Raw genomic sequence first — 21656 nt, forward strand, 5'->3', positions numbered from 1 at the left:
CACTCCGGTCCAGTCCTAAATCAATATCCACTCGTCTACTGTTGAAAGAGCCGTCGAAACCCGTAGCAAAATCCGTGATCGGTGTAGGCGCGTTCCGAGGTCCAATCCTGGTAGGGAAACAAGAAAAAAAGGAAAAGAACAATACTACAATTTGGCCAGCTCGGCAGGCCACGACCAAGCTCATACTAGCATCAATAGCCTCGTCCTCTGAACCGCCGATCTCCTCTGCCTCGCCACTTTCCGCCACGGCCGTGGCGATATCTTCCATCATCCCTGTCTCGATCCCTGTCTCGATCTCTTCCACGATCTTTGTCGTCATCTGTAGGAGCGAGATCCATCCGCCTTGTAGCAACGAGGTCGTCTTCTTCTGTCTTCTCGGGCTTCGGGGTAGGCTTTCCAAGGTCTGTAATCCACTTCGCGTGGACTCCCTCCTTGCATTCCTTACCGTCCGGGCAAAAGCCAGCAAGGTAAAATGGACATAGAAGTCTTCGGACGTGTCGTTTGGAACATGTAGGACCCAAAGGGCAGAAGCCTCGGTCATAATGCGGACAGGGAGGCAGGCGACTTTGCGGATCGATATGTAGGTAGAGGCACTCCTCGCCGTTGGAGCAGTATCCGTTTCTTGCAAAGAAATTACACTCGGGCATTTTGCGCAAGTTGTACTCGTGGAGGAACTCGCACTGCTCGCCCTTTTTGCACAGACCTCGAAGCCAGTGCTTGCAGACGAGTGAATTCAAGCCGGAGGGGGGAGGTCCGCCTCCAGACTTGGCCGCCGTGGGGTCGCTAACGTGTCGGTCGAGGCACTTTGTTCCGTTGGGACAGTGACCGGTCGCATAGGCCTTGCATATGGGTCGATCTGCAGGGAGGCCATGGTGATGGACTTGGCGGAGAAAAGGAGAGAAATTGAAGGTGTAAGGCTGAGGTGAGTGATTGAGGATGATGGATGCGAAGTCGCGAACCTCTGGTGAGGCCATGGTGGATGTGTTGATATTCTGACTTTGGAGGGTTGATATGGTGGCTAAGTTCTGGAAGACAAATAGTGTGCTGATGAGGAACTATGAAATGCTCAATGTTGGCTTTTGAAGTCACAATAAGCCTGGAGTTGGATGCAGTGTGCTAGGAAGATGAAAGTTGAGAGAGCAGTTACCTGGAGGTTTGGCAGCTAATATTCCTTGGTGCTCATTCCATTTGCTCTGGATGGAAGAAATGTGATGGCAGATTGTTGATTACGTAATTGGAATTTTTCAATTTCAAGCATCAGTTTGAATGGACAATCAAATGGACAATTGAATGAAAGGTCACAACTTCTTCAAAAATATCACTGTGTGTAAAAGAAAGCTTGAAAATAATCATTGATCTGTGTCTTCTCATCTTGATGTAAATGCAAACTCAACCACGCAACTGACAAGAGGCCATGCCCTCCCCGCCCTTCCCCAAAACACCTGCCGGGAAGGAAGAAGAAGAGAAAGAAAGAAATGGGAAGGAAACATGAGTAGATATTATGGACAAGTGGGAAAGGAAAGGAATTTCATGGAAAGCAGGAAGAAAAGCCCGAGTATCACAGAGGGCTGTGCCGTATTCTCTGACAGCAGAGTCGGAAAGTACAATATCCTCGTCTACTAAAACCCCACCGCAGGCCCCATGAGACTGTGCATTGGGCTACGATGCTTGAAATGGCCTTCCGGGTCTCCTTGGCCTGCCATTGTTGGGGTCGGATGGCGGACTAGGCCGACCGGGTCTAGCGGGACGGCGATTGCTCGGGTCGATGCGTTGGGATGGTCGGCCGGGCCGTCCGTTGAATCCGCCTCTGGGACCCCTAGCTTCGGAATTGATTCGGTTGCTATTCAGTAGTTCCTTCAGGAGATCGATGTACTCCGGTGGGACGGACTGGCGGCCTTGAAGGAGCGCCAGCTCATGGCGGTAGGTGAGAACTGGGACGGCGCTGGCCAGGTCAACCAGCGGCAAAACCGCAGCGAAAACTGCTGCCACAGATGCCAGCTTCATGTTGAGGGCGAAGAGGTAGGCCAGAGAATGGTCGACGCTTAGGAACACCTAAGTGGCGATACTTTTTTGATCCCCCTCTTTTCCTCTTCTTTGCTTGTCGCAGGCCCGAGTTGGGCTCGAGGAATGGAAAGTGTCGAGAAAGATCAGCGATTCACGGGGGTTGGAGGCAGTGGATGAGAGCCGATGTGTTAACTGCTGCGCCGCTGCTCTTTTCAGCCAAATGCGAAATAATGCGATGGGCGAACTACTTTATATATTCTAGCCAAGAGGCTGCTTCGTGCAATCAACTAACCGACGCATCCAAGGGTTGCCCTCGTACGTTTAGCAGCCGTCAGAGCCATCCTCCACAATGTCCCTCTCTTCCGGCTATTTTCAAAGAATCTAGGGAATGGCAGGAGTCTCGACCAACCAGACGGGAAGGACCGCACTCTAATAACAACTGATCCACCAGACAACCAGCACCGTAGAGCTCATTTCACCTGGGGAGGTGAAGGAGTATGGGAGGGTGGTTTCGGAAGGGAGCCGGTGCCACACCTTTTTCGCCTCTCTGCTCCGAGGACGAGACGCTTTGCGAGACCTGACGGGGTCAGATGGAAATCTCGAGTAGGATTTCGTGCAACGCGGTGTAAATTAATCTTGGTGTCGGAAAGTACATTTTTTTAGGGACAGGACCTTTTGCGCCTGCGGGATTCCGGCTGATTTCGTTGCATGCATTTAGATTCAAAATCTCGACGAGACTCGTCCGACATTGCATTTAGTGAGATGAATACTGGTTATAGATTAAAGCCATTGTCCTCAGTTCCGGGTTGATAGATTGCATGAATGACATGGAAATAGATTGGGATACTTTAGGACCGATAACCTCTGCCTCCGCCTCCCCGTTGTGGCCCGCCAGCTCATGCCTCAATCTGATCACAATGCTATCATTGATCTGTTTACTGGTACCGGTGCCAGTGTTTCCCATTCAATGCATGCGAGGCCTTCCTTCTTTCATATATCTCCTCCATATATAGCATCACTAGTGTTCACCTAGTAGTAGGGTATGCAATCACCAGGCCATTGATCTAACATCTTCGAGGATAGTTGATCAGATCCTTCCGATGTGGTTCAGCCCACTCTTTCTTCTAGTAAACAAGAGGGGGTAGCATCTCCAGGTCCGGTCCAACCACCTGCGAGAGCTCTTCCGATTCTTATTATTTAAACAACATTGTCCTAAAAAGCAGTCCCTCCTTTTGCTTCGATATCCGGTGCCAGTGGAAAATAGGTGCCACCCCTTTCCTTGTAGACGGGGTATGCATTGACCCACTGGGATGGACATCAATGATCTCTTGTTATGATTGGCGACAACCTTAGTGTGAGACTTGTTTGTAGGGAACAATACACCTAGAGCTAGACCTTTGAAGAGATCAAGGTGTCATTCAACGATGTGGATAATGCTCAGGTTTCCAGTGTTGGCAATCCAGCTGAGGGAGAAGGTTAGAAATCTACATGTGAAGGAATGGGAAGATTCTCTTTCTGAACCTGCAAGGATGAGAGACTGTTTGTTAAACAGGGTCTTAAGATGAAAGGATGGATCACAACAAGCTCAAGCAGCTCGGCATTATAGACCATTGGGAGCTGGAAGGTGCCGCAAAGGACAGTGTCATGGCCTCAGATCAGCAATCTGCTCAAATCCCTTCATAGTTTCATAAGTTTAGATGAGAGAATGGGCGAGGCTGGCGCCTCGGGTAGTAATTGGAGACTGCGGTCCCTGGGCCATATCCCACTAGGGCCAAGTAGGTTCTCACTGGAGTCGCTTCCACATATTGTTGACAGATTCCGCCGTCGACTCCCTCAGCAGCATGTAAAGCAAAAGTCTTTGCCGCATTTCAGCCCACCCTCCCCACATTTTCGAATTGTTCCTCCCGGAGTTCTCATGACAGATTCGTCTGGGGCGGATGGCCGCTCCGCGTTAAAAAGCACAAACGGTGTCCTGGAAAGTCTTCGGGTATTTCCTAGATTTGAAGACATTACCGAACTCGAGCTGTATCTGCTAGATTTTGTAGGTGTAGAGTTAGGGTGATTGGGCCGATAGGATGCCTGTTTACTGATCGAGCTTTTCGAGGAAATGGGCCGGCCGAAGATGGTCCGGAAAGCGCTCGAACTAAGGGTGAGTTCGTCTTCAGAGTCATTGGGCGAGAAAGCATTACCAGCTTCGGGTATGAGAGAAGTAAGAGACCGGTGGCCGGTTGACGGATGTGATTTGGGTGTAGTATCGTTCAAAAGCATTTTTGACTTCGGCGTAGCTGTCGGGCTTAGATGGCGCGGCGGTTGTTGCCGGATGGGCTTTTCGTCGCAGGACCCAGCCATGGGTTTCCCGGTTTGGAGGGAAAGAGAGGATTCGGCCTGGCTGATATGATCCACGGCCCCATTCCTCTGGTGAGTGGAGGGTTTTCTGCCCAGCTTCTTGGTGCTCCTGTGTGCAGTGACGCATTTTAGCCTGGTGTCCTGGCGAATTGCCTGAATTCCGCTTCTGATGGGTTTGGAAGAGTCTAATTTGGCCGCGTCCTTAGATTCGGGACCGACTGAGGCGGTCCTGTCGCTGTCTTTTGGCATCATCTGAGCGGACCTGCTCGTGTCAACCTCAGTGGAGGGCTCTGAAACGCCATCGTCGGATGCGTGCTGGCGATTTCCCCCCAAACATGGTGGTTCTCGCGACGACTGCGGGCTAGGGCTACCGTGGTCTGAATGCGACGGTACTATATCCGTAGACTCGACTGTATTCTCCGTCCCATCCGAGGGCTGCGATTCTATGCCGAGCCCATGGGTGGATGACCGCGGAGCCTCACTTTGAGGTGGGGCAAATTGCAGCGGCAGCGCATGCGAAGACGAAGGCCTCTCACCCGAGGACGGCGTTATGTTCGTCAAAGGCAAGGGTTTGGGGGCGCGTTTGAGGCTCGTAGTGGAGGCGGCTGATACATCGACATCGAGGGCTGAAGGACCCATTTTCTTCGAGGATTTGGTGACTGAACGTGCTCTTGCTCGTGCAAACCTCGTCTTGATTGGGGAGAACAACGCTGCGGGTGATGAATCTGTTGGTACGTTCTTCATAGAAGGTACTGCGGTCTCACCCTGCCATTTTCCTGCAATACGGACCTCGTCGAGTCGGCCGCGGTCGACTGGCTTATGCGAACTAGACGGGAGCGAACTGGAACATTCCTTTGCGCTGGGCAAATGTCTCCCAGATGCTGCAGAGTTGGAAACAAACCCCTGCTCCTCATCAGACAAGTCATAGGCATTGCGAGCAAGCTGCTGGTGAGTGTCATTTGCGCTCGAGCACATGGGCAAAGACGCGACTACGGTATCGGGAATGTGCTCAAGGGGTTCCGTAATAGAGCTGTCTGACGTCTGTGAATCCGGAATAACCTTCTTAGGTGCGGAAAGGGCGTCGTTTTGAGAATCTCCAGTATCGCACTCAACTGAGAGTCGAGAGGATGGAGGGGGGTTGCGGGAGTCGTCCGACATGTTTGAAAGGTCAAGGTAATAACTGTCATCAAACAGATGGCTAGAAGAAAGCTCGACGACGACGCTGTTCGACCAGCGACGTTTCTCATTATCGGGAGGAGCCAAGATAGCTCCTTGGGCCACCGCGGCAGATCGCATGGTTGTCGCCGTAGCTGTCGACGCTGCCTCCTTGCCGGGCGAAACGGTCTCCCTGCTTGACCTTCTGGATTTAAGCCCGGATTCACGGGCGGGCATTAATTGGTGAATCTTCGCTCGTCTGGTACGGTCTTTCCCGGGCGGGGGCAGTTTCGTTCGCGGAGTTAATTCGCCCCCTCCCCTTTCAGCTATTTTATCGCTCTGGGTCTGAGTAACTGGCTGCGCAGTGGTACCGATCATCTCATTGTGTTCCACGCTGGTTTGCCTACCGTTGCTCAAAGACACAATATCGCCACGGTTAACGCCCCTTTTTGGCCCATCCTCGGGGGCTGGAGTTGGATCTATTTTTGAGCCCATCAAAATACACTCCTCATCACCGGAGTCTCCACCAGATTCCGGATGGGCGCGGATCAGCTTGGCCATCACAGGTCTGGCTGGAACTCTCCTCGTGGGAGGTGATGGCCTCACCCGTAGCTTCGGTAACGGATCCAATTCCTCCTCGTCATCATCCTTTTTAGACCGGGGTGCCCAAATAGAACGTGAGCCTTCACGGGCGGGAAGCTGATAACGGTTGGCATATAAGCTCGTGGCGAAGGAGCTCCTAAATCTTGGGACTTCAATCTGTGGAGCATTCCATATGGGATCTCCTGCGCCGGAGGGAGACCAGGAATTGAAGAAAAGCGGGGAGGCACCGAAATATGGTTGCGAGCCGAGGCGGACGGGGGATGGGTAGAGGGAGGCATTTGACGGAGTGTGGAGGTGTGCTGGCCGGTGGTTTGAAGCGTATGGCACAAGGGCCATTGGGCCATTGATTATTCCTTCATGGGTCCCCGTAGTCTTGTCTCCCCCAAGTATGCGATCTTCATCCTCGCTCGTTTCGTATCGAGGACTTTGACGGTTGTTTTGTCCTTGCGCTGAACGGACGGTGGCACCGTCAACGGCTCCGCCGGCAGTGGTGGAGGCGGAGCTCCCAGACATTTCTATTCCAGCTTCGGTCAGGTCTAAACCTACATCTTTCTCATTCCGCATTTTCTGCAGATGGCCATTGTCCACGACGATTTCCCCAGTGCGAAGGTCGATCTCATCGCCGACACCCGAGAAGTCGCGCTCATACTTCTCAAAGATACTTTCGAAGGTTGACTTCAAGCGAAAAGCTGCAGTTGCGCGAGATTGGGCGAGGCGAAAACCTGGGTCTCGTTTCCGGGATATTTCCTCAGGATCGTAGTTAAGTTCGTCATCGTCATCCTCGGATTGATTGTGAAGGTCAAGCTCAAGTCTTGGTCTCTTTCTTCGAGGCTCCATGCTAATTGCGCCATGGAGCTGTGCCAGGAGGGACAAAAGGTATTCAATTATCAACTATCACGAACAAGGTGATACTTGTGTTATTGGTGTTGTTGGCTTGTCGGCGAATAGCAAATGACAATTGGGGCGGTGGTTGGCTTGGTGCGCTTTCGCTTTAGATGAGGGGCACCAGGGTGATGCTTGGTTGCTATGGAGCACTGACTTGGGAATTTTCCGAGCTCGGCACGACTGTGCTGCTTGGCTGTGGTGATATTGTCAGAGGAAGGAGAAAGGTGGACGCTAATGTAGCTCTTGTGGTGTAAAGAGACACTGAAAGTAGACTAAATGTACCTATTAGATACAAATGTTGAAAGGATACTCTCTGCTTATCAAATATGCGCTTACACATGTATAGTCCTCCATATTTTACTTACTGTAATCTAATATTTGCTTGTGACAATTTACCAGCATCCCTCAAAAGCTCCACCAATGTTCCCTCTTGAGCTGTCAGCATTGATTGGTGTGCACCTGACTTCATACGTCAGCGCCTATCATTCCCCGAACGGAGGAGGTGAGCAGCACCGACGATTAATTCAAGGTTGATACCACATTTGATCTTGCTCTCCCTGGGAGTAATGCATTGCAATATATCCAACATCACATCGGCATCTTCCAGATTGATCTATCTACTCCTGCTTCTCTCTTTGGCCTTCAACCAGCATTTCCCCCCTCAATATTGTCTCGGTCGACCCCTGGATGACGTTGAGACACTGCGAGCCACCAAGCTATCATCCCACCAAGCCCTCCAGCCATGGCGATTTATTGTCAAAAATGTCGCCTGCCGCTGAAGCTCGACAGTTCCTTGCAGAACTTGAATCCTGCTGCTTATGACCTTTTGGTGGGTTCGTATTTTACAACTTTCCCTGAAATCTTCCTCTCCCATTATACCTATAAATCCTTGGTCGCCGTCCCAAGAGCCTGCTTTGTTGACTCCGAACCTCAGCTTCTTCCTCGCAAAACACTGTGAAGAAGGCAACAGAAACCTATCCGAGAGTCGCCCGCCCGCAGGAGAAACAAAGAAAAGCTCTGTACGGGAAAGTCTCCAACGATGCCATGGCGCCGACCTTCAAACGCCTTGCTGGCGCGCCCTACCTCGCCGCGCGAGACTCGTCCATGTCCTTCATATATCTTACCCAGTCCCAAGTTGCAGCACCTTTGCCGTCGCCTCGCCAAGATGCTCCTCATGCCGCCAGACCACCGCCGAACATTGACGACAGGGATGCAGACGCAAATGGTGAGCAGGATACGATCCAGACGTACGAGATGGAGCGCATGAATAAGCTTTTCCAGATTTTGTCGGCTCGGTCCGATATCGACCATCCGGTATGCGTCGAGTGTACCGATATCCTCATCGATGAGTTGCAGAGGAGGCTTGAGACCGCCACCAAGGAGAGAGACGCCTACATCTCCTATTTGAAACAGCTCCAGGCGGATGAGCCCACCGACGATGATCTCAGGACCCAGGAAGAAGCTCTAAAGACGGTCGAGAGCGAAGAAGCAGATGCCATGGCGCTGTTATTACGACTCGAAAAGGAAAAGGAAGCAGCAGATGAGGAAATCCTCGCTTTGGAGGAGGAGGCAGCGCAACTAGACTTTGAGGAGGAAACGTTCTGGCGCGAGAGGAATGAGTTCACCACCAAGCTCACCGAATTTCAGAATGAACGTGACAGCATCAACTCAAAATTCGACCATGACTCCCAGCTCCTGGAGAAATTACAGCGTTCAAATGTCTACAATGACACCTTCTGCATCAGCCACGACGGGACTTTTGCGACCATCAACGGCCTTCGTCTAGGCCGGTTATCGAGCAAGCCTGTGGATTGGCCAGAGATCAACGCCGCCTGGGGCCATGCGCTGCTCCTCCTGGTCACCGTTGCCGAAAAGCTTAACTTCAAGTTTACCGGCTTCGAACCTCAGCCCATGGGAAGCACCTCCAAAATCACCCGACTTGATTACCCTTCACCCTCATCAAGTCGACTGACAGGGGACCGAGGCGCCCAAGCACCTCCCCCGGCCCCGAAGCGTACAGCTTTGGAGCTTTACTCATCGGGAGACACTCCTTTAGGCTTAACATTCATGCATCGTAAGCTCAACACTGCCATGGTGGCTTTCCTCGAGCTTGTCCGCCAGTTGGGGGCTTTTGTCGAGCGAGAAACGAATGTCAGCGGCCGATCCTCGCTCAAGCTGCCCTACAAGATTGAGGGTGAACGAATAGGCGATGTCAGCATAAAGCTTGGCATTGCACAGGACGAGTCATGGACGAAGGCATGCAAACTTACACTCACATGCTGCAAGTTTTTGCTCGCTCATGCTAGTAACATCAGCACTCGAGCTCGCAGTGAGTGACGCAGCCAGACAAACTAAGGTTCCTTTGGCTTTCTTGTTCTTTTTTTTTTTTTTTTTTTTTTTTTTTTCTTCTTCTTTTCTTTTCTCTTTGCTGCGCGTTACTTTCACGAAGAACAACACTCGACCTCTTGTATTCTATACGCATTCTTGTTTTCATTTGGAGGCATTAAATCATGCAAAGCATTGCGGACTCGATACGGCGTTGGAAAGGGAAATATGCGGGTGTCATGGCGCTTCCTAGATTTGAATGGTAATTTGGCAAAGAGGTAGAGGCAGGAAGGAAGAAACTTGACATACTCCTTCCTCTTTCAACGGAAAAGAAAACGCACAGTAACTAAGTGTCAACTTCATGTTTCTCAGAAATTAAATGGAGTAAAGCTATGAATGGCATGCGGAATACCGAACACCGACGCCATGTTTTCTTAGATTCCGCTATTGACCAAGAAGACAAAGAAACAAACGAACTGACGCCAAACCTTCCTCATAAATGACCATGGCAAACGATCAATACAGAAAGCTCGGGAGGGTTGACATGAAGAGAGAGACGGAAGGGGGACTGAGGCTATTGAAAACAAAGGTGGAGGCGGGCGGGTGGCGATACACCTTGAGGGTATCAAAAGCAGACATTCTGCCCGCCTAGCTCATGTGCCGGATGATGTATGGTGCAATGCCCGGCTCTTAGAGAGAAGAGGGATATGAGAGTTGCGGTGAGAGGAGAAGCAAAACTGGTGAGAGTGAGGCAAGCTGGAGCAGAAAAGACATAGAACGACCTGCTGCGCTTCAATCCGTAGGAGAGAGCCGTCTGGGCGAGGTGAGTAGAGTGGGATGGTACGGCGATCTATCGATGTCCATGCCAGCCTGCTCCCAAGCGAAGTGCGACCCGTTATTAGAGGTTGGCGGCCTTGCTGTTTTTGATAACGATAGGGAATAACCACCACTGCACGGAGCTTGGAGAATCGATGCTGTGTTCTTACTCTATTCGCGTATACATGATCTATGCCAAAGCTCAACTTCCGCAACAGATACGTGGGTACTGCAGGGTGCACCTATGCTGCCTTCAGTCGCATATTCGCAATGTCGAACCGCTTCTGCTAGTCTAGTTGTTGGCAGCTGCACTAGCCGCGGCAGCAGCATTCGCAGCCAAGTGCTGCTTGAAAACGGCCTCATCTCGAACAGGATTGAAGTAAGGATGAGCTTGAGCCTCCTTGGCAGTCAGACGCTCCTAAAACAGGGTTAGGTGAGTGAGATGGACAGAAGGAGAATGAGAAAGGTCTCATACCTGATGGTCGTATCGCAACAGCTTGTCCAGGAAGTCGATGGCTTCGTTACTCACGAATCTTTGATTTTCGGTCGTAATAAAACTGTGCCAAGGCTTTCTGGGGAACCTGCCAATAATGTCGTCATACTGGGTGTCCAGTTCGATTTCGTATTTATCTAGGTAGTCGAAGAGGTCGCTGGTGCCGAGAACCTTGGCAATTTTGACAAGCTGGTCCGAATTGCTCTGGCCATGGAAGAACGGCTCCTTTCTGAAGATCATCGACGCGAACATAGCCCCCAAGCTCCACATATCCAAGCTGTAGTCGTATTCCTGGAAATCAACAAGCAGCTCGGGTCCCTTGAAATAGCGAGATGCCACGCGCACGTTATATTCGGTTCCGGGGTGGTAGAACTCGGCCAATCCCCAGTCGATGAGGCGCAACTAGAGGTAGGTGAACAGCTATGTTAGCAGCCAGCAAATGATAAGAGGCTTCGATGCGAGCACATCGGAGACCTGAAACTGGGAGACGAGCGTTACAGCGCCAGACTTTGTCGTTGAGGTACGCACTTTTCTGTTCTCATGGTCGATCATAACGTTATGAGGTTTCACATCTCGATGCATGATGCCTTTGCTATGGCAAAAGTCGAGGGCCTTGAGGAGCTCAAAGATGTAATACCTAACATCTAGATCCGTGAACTTCGGATAGAGGTTCTTGAAGTCGGTATTGTTGACATGCTCAAAGATGAGAGAGGGTGTTTTGCTCTACGGGTTCCAAAGCAACATCGGTGAGTCAGTCTCTGCGGATTGCGAATAGGAATGGCAGATGAGGGAGTATTCTCTTGAGGCAACGCAGGGGAGGGAGGATGACTGACCTGTGAATCCCTCACGACATCCAGCAGGGCAACTACATTCGGACCACCGGCAAGATTCTGAAGAATCTTGATCTCTCGCTTAATCTTCTTCTTCTTCACTGGCTTGAGGACCTTGATGACGCATTTCTGGTAGTTCACCACATTGATGCCTTCGAACACTTCTGAATATTTGCCACGACCTATTCCCACCACAGCGGGGCTCGGTTAGCACAACACGCCCGCAATCGTATCGGGTCGATTCTGTCGCGCGGCAGCGGGACTAGACGACGCAACCGAAAGGCATCGCCTGCTGTTAGGGGGGGCTTGAGGAGGGGCATACCAATCTTGCGAACAACTTCGTAGTTCTCGAGGACACCCCAGCCTATCGTACCGTTAGCTACTGTTCTGCTGGTTCGACCGCGCCTCGGAGTAGAGTACGATCCAATGGACAGAAGCGCGGCAAACGGCGAGTAATCGACTGGGGAGATAGTTCAGCGGCGTTGCGACTTACTGATGTTGACACTGTCGTAATCCCAATACGACCTGGGCATGTTCTGATTAACGTCGGCGTAGACCCGAGCCATCGTGGACGGAGAGGGTCGGTCTATTGCAGCCGACGTGCTTTGAAGAGAGTTAATACGGAGACGGGTGGGATCGATGTGCAGTTGGGGGAGTTAGTCGCGGGGCTGTAACTGGGTAGTATCGATGCATTCGAGATTTGACATGCGATCAGCTTGTTCGCGATGATTGAGGGGTGCAAATGGGAGAAGGGGCGGGGCAAAGACTGTTCTCGGTTTTTGGTTGGCGGCTGCACATGGCAGGAAAATCGCACAGTGGAGAAGCCCACAATCCCAAGCCACAGTCACGATTTAGTGGGCACATCAATTGATCGTTGAGGTGTCTAAGCGCATCAGTACGAAGTACAGCACAGGCTTGATCAAATAATTAAAGATCCATTGATTTGATAAATTTATTCCTTTTACCAAGGACTGGAGGGAGAGAATCGGCCATCATACACATCGATCGACTGCTGTGGTTACTACGAGGTCATCCCGGGCCATACAACTATTTCATGCTTGCTTCTGGAGCTCATACGGAATGTGGGCGGAATCAGAACGACCTCGGAGATTTGGACGAACAGGCAACTTGTGCGGATAAACTCGGGCCCACCCAAACACAGTCAGTTAGTCGCCTTACTTGTCCGTGTCCTGTCCACGGCGAACCTAGGTGAGTGAGTTCAGTGCTATATCACACACAAAGGATCTGTAAACGCGGTGACGATCGACAAGAGAGTTGAAGAATATCCCAGCTAGTCAGTTGCATAGGGGACGTGGACCTTAAAAGGCTAGACATAACCTAGCATAGGCGAGACATGTGAACAATACCCGTGCCGAAGGGATGGGCTGGTGTTAAAAGGTGTCTGGGCAACAACATAGGTCTCAACCAAGTCGAGTGTTCCTGTCCGCGAAGATTTCGTGTGGCCGTTGAAATTTTCGGTGTAAAGGCTACGGAATGTAGGATTCGTGTTAGCTTCCTCAGATGACGGATATAGATGCAGAGGAGAACGGCTGGGGTGATGAAACCTTCAGAGAGAAGATTAGGGGTCGCCATGACGGTGCTATATTGAGAAGCTGATAGCACCAGTCCGTATAAGGATGACAACATGGGTCATCATGAGGTATCGAGGATGGGGAGAATGAAAGAAAGCCAGACATACCAGGGCGACGAAATCCTTTCTCCGACGGTGGTCTAGGACCTCTTCGGCTTTTAGCTAGCAATCCCAGACTACCATGACCCGCCGCGACAGCTAATCGTAATCAAGGCTGTCTAATCCAGGCTCAACAACATCCCAGGTACGCTTCCTTAAATCAACCTTTGGCTCGTGGTTCGTCTGTTGGATCTGTTTACCCCTGCGCTTGCGCTTCTTTGCTCCCGTTTTCGCGGGCTGGACTTCATTTTTCGGAAGGTCATGGGCAACACGGATTTTATTCACCGCGGAAGGGCTATCCTCGGCCAGGGATGCGGATTTGCACGGACGCGGACGCGATAGCGCAACGATATCCTTGCTGTGTTTCTTGGTCGTACGGCGTAATGCGTGGAGCTCTGAGTGCCTGAATATCTCTATTTGTTCGTCTGTCAAGGTGCGCTTAACACCATCGGGGTAGTATCCCAGCGCGTCGTCGCCATCTTCCTGCCATTCCCAATCTAGGGATGAAGGTCTGTCGTCAAATTGCAGGGGGCCATCTTGGGCGTGGCTCGAAGGTAGCTCGATATGCTCATTCGGGCGAAGAAATTGGGTACTGAATGCTTTGACCGCCTTATCCGAGAAGTGCGCCACGAAGAAGTCGGAGATGTCATTCTTTTCATGGAAAAACATGTCAACCGTCGCGTGCTAACAAAACGACCACAACAACAAGAATTTAGCTTGGAGAAACTCACACTTGAGACCAGTGGTATCTGAAGCCTTGTCTGTGCAGTACCTGACATGTCCTCCTGCCTCGTCAGTGGGCTGGATTTGACGCTTCGCGGATGGTTGAAGGTGGAAAGATGTTGTCTCTCCGGCCTTCATAATCTTAAAGATCAATGTTTGGATTCATCAACTCGCGGAAAGATACGAAATGTATGAAGTACTTCGTAATACCAGGCACCCAAGCACTAGAATATTGTATCACGTGTGCTACCTTGGTCATTGACAAGGGATTAATTCAATTGATCAATTGATCCATTCAAGCACTCCCTGGCGACAAATCAAATCGCAGCGCAAGTTGACGGGAACAAATCCACACCTGCTCGTGGAAAGCTTGGGGCCTCTTCTTTTCCTTGTCTCTTAGATAAAAAGTTGATTGCGTAGTTTTGAAATCCCTACTTCTCGCATTTTCTCGGCGATCGCCCTAAATAAGCCAGCTATCAACGCCTGAAATACCACCAACAAGAACAGGCCTCGGAAACCATAAATAACCACATCAGTCATGTACCAACAACATAATAAGTATATAAATCCAGAGCCAAGTCACGCGGATCGGTCGTTATGGCCAATTGAAAGGATACACAGTCTCGTCCGCAGTACATCATGTGGTGCCAACCCCCCAACTCAACGCCAACTCCTCCTTGACAGTCCCGATGTTTAGTAGCGATGGAGGATTGTGAGATTGGCTCGTGAAAAGCCAAGGAAGAATGGGGAAGAGATATTCGGGGGCGAGTAGGTGGACAAGGTGAAAGTTTGATACGGGCCTGCCACCGGTAGGGAAGAAGTCTCTGCCATTCAATCGCTCATCTTCGTGGCCAACAACACGCCGCAGCGTATAATATGCCAACGAAGATAAAACCCTCTCAAAGGCGGACACGGACTTGGTGAATTTAAGTGAAATGGGTGAAGTGGGTGAGATTGAGACACTAGGAGTTACCCTGTCCGAGTTAGGCAGCGTTAAAGAAATTCTCAAAATCTCGAACTGTGATGGATTCTTGAGGCATCCCGGAAACGAACAACCGGAAAGGCGGCGATCAGCTAAACGGAGGAGTGAGCCCGGAGGAAATTTGGTGGATCATGACTCGGTGGTGGTAAGATAGAACTCTCCATCGGCGATGAGGTCGAAACGAGGATGAAGAAGGCTGTGCCCATAAAGGCCGGGACTGATATGAATTCTTGGTGCTCCGTAAGAAGGATGAGCCGGGCTCCTTATGAGATAGCTCGTCTCGAACCACTCCAGTAAGTGCTCCGCGAAGTTTTCATTTCGAGTTGAGCGAGCATATTTTCCAGCGAAGGCTTCGTGAACGACAGGAAATGTTAGAGAGAGAGTTCCATCTCTACATGATATGATATTTGATGAAAAGTGAGTAACCTGGGTGGCTAGGGACGGCCCGTCCCCAATTGCTTCGGATCATGGAAACTCGCAAGGCAGTTCATAGGAATGACCAATGGAGAAAAGAGAAGGACGGGTAGCTCATTTCGAACTAAGAAGAGCAAGAGCACTTTGGAACGCTCGGAGGACTTCATCATCTGATCATCGGAGAAATTGTTAACCACCTTGGCGGACACAGCACTCTGCTAGAGCGCAAAGATAAGGCAACTTACAATGTTTTTGTTTTTGAGCCATGCTCTCTTCCGACAGTGTCACGTATCGCTGTCGTGTCTGTAGCCGCTTCGTGGCTCGCTCATTGTCGTGAGCCGCAGAGGCTGATGCCCATATATTAAAATACTGAAAAAGAGATGATCAGCAATCAATTGTGATGAGCTGACTGTGAGGGGATACAGAGAGCCTTTTACCTTGGATAAGCGCTCAAATTCGTCGAGGACCGCACGCTCATGCGTGTCTGCTTCTGCCAATGCCTTCTCATACCGGGATTGAAAATCGTCCCAATCAAATGGAGGAAGGAGGCCGGGTGTGCTGGGTGTGGTTTGGGTTGTGTTTGCTAAGATTTGGTCGGGTCGGGGTTCTGGTGTGATGGCCATCGCACCCTGAGAATTTAAGGACTCCTGTCTTCCATCACCGCCTGCACTTCGGAGCGCGATCGCTGCTGAGGCAGCATCGTCATGTGTTGGCCCATTAAGTGTTGAGGCGTTACTCTCTAGGCCATCTAACACGGGTGCGGCGCTGGCTTCTAAATTGGATGCCATGGCCAAGGTCTTGTGTTCTCGGAAACTGCCGATCAAATCTAGGAAGCAGCCGGAAGAGTAAAAGTTGACAACAGGTATTAAGGCCGCGATGGATCAAAGGCGGGAAGAAGAAGTGTGCTGTTTGTGTGTGCGTGGGCTCTGGTTTTGCCAGGTATTGATGCCTGAGGGATGGGTGTGTCTAGTTAGGCATAGAGAAGACTTCTCGTGCTATTAATTGGTTTGCCTTTCTTGGCTCACGAGAATGCCAGCTCAGGTGTTCGGAAATAATGACGGCAATGGCCGAGACGTGAGAATGCAAATTCGGGAAACAGGTCCTTGTTTCTAGACTTCTGTAGAGCTTGATGCGGTCAGAGCAGAGCTGGAAACGTCCACTAGCTAGGCTCCCACTGAGACAAGGATAGTCCAGTTTGGGTTCATGGCTGTAAAACGAGCTTGGGAGTCGAGGTCGAAAGAGTGATTAAGATTGGACAAATCGCCGGTTGTCCCCGGTCGGTCAGGGTGGTGGGTTGATGGCGGCTGCCTGGTACCGCCGATCTTGAGCATCGAAGTTGCTGTGTTGATTTGATTTGTCGCTTGTGGTCGATAATTGTTGGTTGTTGATTGACCCGTTCAGTGCTTCTTCAGTGGGTGCTAGAATCTGCCTGGAACATCGAAGTGATGATTGATCAATGCACCCCACCGTACTTCGTACTTCGTAAGTGCTCCTCAACTGCTGAGTCAAATAAGCTTCAACGCCCCCAAACAATTGAAGCTTCTAATTGTTAGCACACTCCTTTGTCTTGGTGCGTCATTGGTCTCTCTGCCTCTACCTCCAGGCTGTTCTCGTCCAATTCAATCGGAATCGCGATCAAGTGGTCGTTCAGTTATAAATAGCGCCCACGCCAGTGTATTGTGACAAAACTTCAAGCTGAACCCAGTCTCGTCGATGGCAGTTGGCGATTGACGCTTGGCCCCGTGACCAGGTCACCGAAAATATTTGAACGAGACTCAACAGCGGCTTGTGATCTTTTTCAGTGTGGATAACTGAGGCGTCAAAGAGGACGCCGACCTGCAACATTCCGTCGCAACTCTCTTCATCCATCTTACTTCTCCACCCCTCGGACAGGACATTGCCTGCATCCCCTCTCGTTATTAAAAGTGTCTTTCTCATCCACACCACCATACTTCACGCTTATTCCTACCGGTCTCCTGTAGGCCGAGGATTTCATCTCATGGCTCACCCTTCAGGGACATTGAATTGCGACATCTGTAGTCGGCCGCATCACCCAACTCGCCTCCCATTTCTCTGTGCTGTCGATGCGAGGAACAGCTGTTATGAGGGTCGCGTCCGCATGTTGCAGGCGTTGCTTGAGAATGAAGAGCTCCGGGGCCGCATCGATGGCTTGGTTTCCCAGGCCGATGGGGAACTAGGTGAAAGTGCATCGCCTTCTTCGTTGCCCGCCAAGAAACTGGCGATGGAATCCCTGGTATCTCGCCAGTCCGCCGCTGAAGATAGAACTGCCCAGATCTTGGCACGTGCCGAGAAACTGCGCGCCGATGTTGAGTCTGCTCGAGCCGAAATCAATGCCAGGCGCGAGACCAACACGAGGCGGAGATCCGATTTAGCGTCGGTTTCAAATGGTATTGATGCCCGAAGAATCAAGGCTCTGGACGAAACCGAGAATGCGACTCTCTCGCTTCGGGGTCGATGGAACCGCAATTCCGACCAAATGGCCGGTACTCGTGCCTTTCTTTGTAAGGAGGCCGCCAAGCTGTACGGGCTGAAGAGAATCAAGAAAGGATCCTCGAAATATGAGTACAAACTCGGAGGGATAGACGTCATAGACCTCACGTCGATGAATGGTAAGGAATCGAGCCAAAACCCCCTGTTTGTTGTTTGTTTTTGTGCAGCTTCCATCCACCTCCAGCCACCGTTTCTCATTTTCGCCATGCCGCGAGGAATTATGAGATCAAGTGCTCTAACCTGCTTCTCAGCTCTGCCGCCGGAAGTCATCTCAACTTCCCTTTCCCACATTGCTCACATTCTGATATTGGCGTCGCATTATCTCGCTCTTCGGTTACCGGCTGAGATAAATATGCCGCGTAGTGACCATCCCCGGCCGACCATTTACAACTTAGCGTCGTCGTATCGTCACGCAGATGGCGAGGAGCAGTCTCTTGGTAACGTCAAGATTAAACAGTCCAACGGCGATGATACCAGTGGCAACAATCGGGGTCCGTCGGATTTTGGTGGGGGTCGAAATCGCGATCTCGGCAATACATCCCGTCCACGACCGCTGTTCGTCGACAAACCTCTCCCCGTCCTCGCAAAGGAGGATCCTTCCGCCCATTCCTTCTTCCTCGAGGGTGTCACCCTCCTCGCGTATGACATTGCGTGGGCCTGCATGACTCAGAATGTTCCGATTGGTGATCGCGGGTCGTTCGAGGACCTCTGCAATATGGGCCGCAATCTCTATAACCTCTTGATCGGCCAGCAGTTGCACAACACGCAAACGCCGAAGCTCTACCCTCCCCTTTCGGCTCCTAGCGGTACCTCCGATGGTGATGATCCAGACCAGACAAAGACAGGGCTTCCTCCTCCCGTGATGGGTCGATTTTCTCATGGCACGACTCACACCTTTCTTGGTAGTGCCAGCGGTACGGAGTTTATCCGATCGTTCAAGTTGCCGACACCGATAAAGTTGGCGGACAAACTCAAGAAGAAGCTGATGAGCGAGTTGACCGTACCGGAGTGGGAAGTCGTAGAAAATGGTGATTGGGAGCCTGATGGTGCCATGTAGTGTTTAATAGTACAAATCCATCAAGAATTCCGTGAGAGGATCGACCCCCCTTTGGCAGCGAAAGAAGTGAGGATTCCGTGGTTGTTCCCTGTCTTTGTTGGCCTAAGCCGCCCTCTTATCCTTCCGAGGCGCGACGAGACGCGAAGTCTCTTTCTTTTGGATCATTAACCTCCTCACCTGGAAAGTCCATTTTGCAACGAACTTTTCCAGGTCCTCCATCTGGCCCCCCTTTTTGATGACTGGATCATCACCACTCATCAAATGGGTGTGGACGAAGCTCGTCCACGGCGAAAGAACTGAGTTAAATACATTGGCACTTATGGCCGGTTCTTTCAGCCGGCTCTTCTCCTCCTCTAAACGCCGTTCCAGGTTGGCCTCCATCTCGCGAAGAACTTCCACGGGGATCTGGATGGCCCCCACGGCCCCTTTCAAACAAATGGGCTGGTTAAACAGGGTGTACTTAACCGCCGCCACGCACCTCTTCCGAACAAGGTGTACTTCATCCTTGGTCGGGACGAGTCCGTCCTTCAACAGTAGGATGGCTGGGGAATCGGCCTCGGCCGCATGATCCGAAACCGCTGGGGTCTGGAGTGCGGCGTTGGTCGATTCACCCACTTGTCGGGAGGTGGTGTTGCTTGAAGGCACCGAGGGGACAGGACCAACGATTGGGCGTTGAGAGGGGATAGAGCCACCCTTCGGATGATATGGGGGAGGGCCACTACCCGTGGGACGCTTAGAGGAGAGAGACCCACCTTTTGGGGGTTGAGGCGGCAGCGATTCTTGCTTCAGTTCCTGCTTCAGTGGAGCTTGGAACGTGAACGGGAACGTGCGCGTCTCGGCGGGCTCATCTTCCTCTAGCGCTGCCACTAGCTCCTCAGCCAGACTTGCCTGGAACTTGGCGGGGTTGGTTAACGCTCTATCCACTTGAGCCACCGCCCCCGCTTCGGGTTTGAATTCCGGCGCCGTCGGCGTGGGAGGCGGGAGGACCACCTGGGTAGGCTCGGGCCTCACTCCTTCCATCTCCTCACCCGAGCACCCTCCGCCATAGTAGACGAGGCTTATGTCTACTGATATAGCCTCAAGTCGTTGGACGGGCGCGAGGAGGGGAGAGCTCTCGGGGGATTGGATGAAAGGACTGGCTGGCGGTGTCGGGCGTGGAGAGATGTCCATGTTGTCTTGAACAACCCAGCGCTGAGATGCCGAAGTTTCCTATCTCGGATCCCAGTACCGGCTGTCAAGATGCAACTTTTCCAGGACATCTGCGAGCTGGTCAATTTCCTCGTCCTCGAACTCAGGGACTTCAGAGCTCGGTACAGGTGTGATATCGATTTCCATGGGAACGAGATCGCCACCGTCCTGAGAATCCTCGTCCTTGAATTCGGGCCCGCCGAAGGTCGCCACAGGCGGGGTCTCAATTCCCATGGAAATGAGACCGCCATAATCGCCTGTATTGGCCGGAGGACAAATATCCATCGGCTCGAAGACCTCGGCTCGAACCGCCTCAAGAGTTGGGGTTTGGACGACCTTTGCCGCCAACCCTGCGTCTTGAGGCTCCACCATCGGGGAGTGCTGTACGTCTCCCATGTCTGAAGATCCTTGAGTCGGACACCTCTGAATCTCGATCTCTTGATGGTGGATGGAGGTCACCGCAGTCTTTCGACACATGTCCGTAAGCCTCAGACTTGCGTTTCCTCCAGGTCGCCTCCGCCGCATCCGCATTTCCACCCGGCGGTCTGGCCAAACCAACTGGAAGTCAGAGTGACCCCGAGCCGCCTTCGCATTACGCGTTGGGAGAAGCGGACGAGATGTGGCGGGTTTTCGGCTGTGGGCATTGTTCTGGTTAGCAAGCCTGGCCGTAGACTGGGAGACTTGAGGCAATTAGAATGGAAATAAACTTACGCCTGGGACTTGGTAGCTCGGTTCGGCAGGGAGAAGTTTAGAAGCGGCCTTAATGGCGGCCTATACATTCCAGAAGGGAAAGATGTCAGCTCAGTAAGTAGCTTATAGGGAGGGGTAGTCACGTACACATATCCGGCATGTCTCTGTTGCCATGCTCGGACTTCTTCCATCTCCTTCTCCCTGGGGAGGCGCTCCTCTTCCTCCTTTGCCGAGTCCGTCCGTTTCACCAGAGAGATGCGATCGATGTATTGCCACATCTCGTCTTCTCTTCCGATGAGACAGGAGGGGACCATCAACTTACGACCCACTCTCCAGGCTTGGATTACCAGCCAGCATCTGAATTTGTTGCGTAAAATGCGGCATTCGTCGCAAATTACGCGCCAAATCCAGAGGGAGAGCTTGACGGGTGGGAGCCGGTCGGTGATCATCCTAATGCTCGGGACTGGGAGAGTTAGCTCACCGATCGGAATCGGGTCGTTGCCTTCCCGCCAAGCCCCTGGGCACGTCGGAATCGGCACCTCCGCGCTGCCATCAGCCGGGCTCCGAAAGAAGAGGTTGCATACGCCATTGACCAAGAGGTTCGACACCCACACCGCGTTGATGAGAAGGAGCATTGCTCCAAACATCAGTCGCAGTGCAAGCGACTCCTCTTTTCCTCGCAGTAGACGCTCCACACCAAATAGCGCCAAGGCCACCATTGCGAGCAGCTGGAGCCACCAGAGGTACGCGTTGAAATTCTCCATTGTTGTAGGAGTCATTTGTTGTTGGTTTCAAGGGTAATTGAGCTTGGTTTCTGCTTAAAGAGAGCTTGATGTCAGAGGGATGGTTGACCAAAAAGGAAAATCAATGTCTCGAGATGTGGGAATTTGAGAAAGGTGAAAGGGGCAGGGAGGTCCCAACCTTTGAACGACGAGGAGATAAAT

General features: G+C 51.7%; 5 protein-coding genes and 4 pseudogenes across 5 annotated transcripts; 2 read left to right on the top strand and 7 right to left on the bottom strand.

Moving 5' to 3' along the window:
* Window positions 1-15: 15 nt before the first annotated feature.
* Window positions 16-974, bottom strand: SAPIO_CDS6070 (uncharacterized protein; the record flags this gene model as incomplete). Its single annotated transcript, XM_016788263.1, has 3 exons — window positions 16-107; window positions 187-342; window positions 638-974. 3 exons carry the CDS (start codon window positions 972-974, stop codon window positions 16-18), a joined length of 585 nt encoding a protein of 194 aa, XP_016642020.1.
* Window positions 975-1659: 685 nt separating this feature from the next.
* On the bottom strand, window positions 1660-2004 carry SAPIO_CDS6071 (annotated as a pseudogene; the record flags this gene model as incomplete).
* Window positions 2005-4013: 2009 nt separating this feature from the next.
* On the bottom strand, window positions 4014-6945 carry SAPIO_CDS6072 (uncharacterized protein; the record flags this gene model as incomplete). Its single annotated transcript, XM_016788264.1, has 2 exons — window positions 4014-4036; window positions 4092-6945. The coding sequence occupies 2 exons, from the start codon at window positions 6943-6945 to the stop codon at window positions 4014-4016; spliced, it is 2877 nt and encodes a 958-aa protein (XP_016642021.1).
* Window positions 6946-8037: 1092 nt separating this feature from the next.
* SAPIO_CDS6073 lies at window positions 8038-9330 on the top strand (annotated as a pseudogene; the record flags this gene model as incomplete).
* Window positions 9331-10426: 1096 nt separating this feature from the next.
* SAPIO_CDS6074 (uncharacterized protein) lies at window positions 10427-12023 on the bottom strand (the record flags this gene model as incomplete). The annotated part of the gene is made up of 6 exons (XM_016788265.1): window positions 10427-10552; window positions 10610-11029; window positions 11156-11350; window positions 11461-11639; window positions 11780-11821; window positions 11951-12023. 6 exons carry the CDS (start codon window positions 12021-12023, stop codon window positions 10427-10429), a joined length of 1035 nt encoding a protein of 344 aa, XP_016642022.1.
* A 1223-nt stretch (window positions 12024-13246) lies between these two features.
* SAPIO_CDS6075 lies at window positions 13247-13816 on the bottom strand (annotated as a pseudogene; the record flags this gene model as incomplete).
* A 3569-nt stretch (window positions 13817-17385) lies between these two features.
* On the top strand, window positions 17386-18834 carry SAPIO_CDS6076 (Uncharacterized protein; the record flags this gene model as incomplete). Its single annotated transcript, XM_016788266.1, has 2 exons — window positions 17386-17896; window positions 18029-18834. The coding sequence occupies 2 exons, from the start codon at window positions 17386-17388 to the stop codon at window positions 18832-18834; spliced, it is 1317 nt and encodes a 438-aa protein (XP_016642023.1).
* A 102-nt stretch (window positions 18835-18936) lies between these two features.
* Window positions 18937-20004, bottom strand: SAPIO_CDS6077 (annotated as a pseudogene; the record flags this gene model as incomplete).
* Window positions 20005-20043: 39 nt separating this feature from the next.
* On the bottom strand, window positions 20044-21476 carry SAPIO_CDS6078 (uncharacterized protein; the record flags this gene model as incomplete). Its single annotated transcript, XM_016788267.1, has 3 exons — window positions 20044-20656; window positions 20734-20793; window positions 20860-21476. The coding sequence occupies 3 exons, from the start codon at window positions 21474-21476 to the stop codon at window positions 20044-20046; spliced, it is 1290 nt and encodes a 429-aa protein (XP_016642024.1).
* Window positions 21477-21656: the final 180 nt, after the last annotated feature.

Source organism: Scedosporium apiospermum (genome assembly GCF_000732125.1).
Source record: "Scedosporium apiospermum strain IHEM 14462 chromosome Unknown SEQ_SAPIO_0100, whole genome shotgun sequence".
Taxonomy (NCBI): domain Eukaryota; kingdom Fungi; phylum Ascomycota; class Sordariomycetes; order Microascales; family Microascaceae; genus Scedosporium; species Scedosporium apiospermum.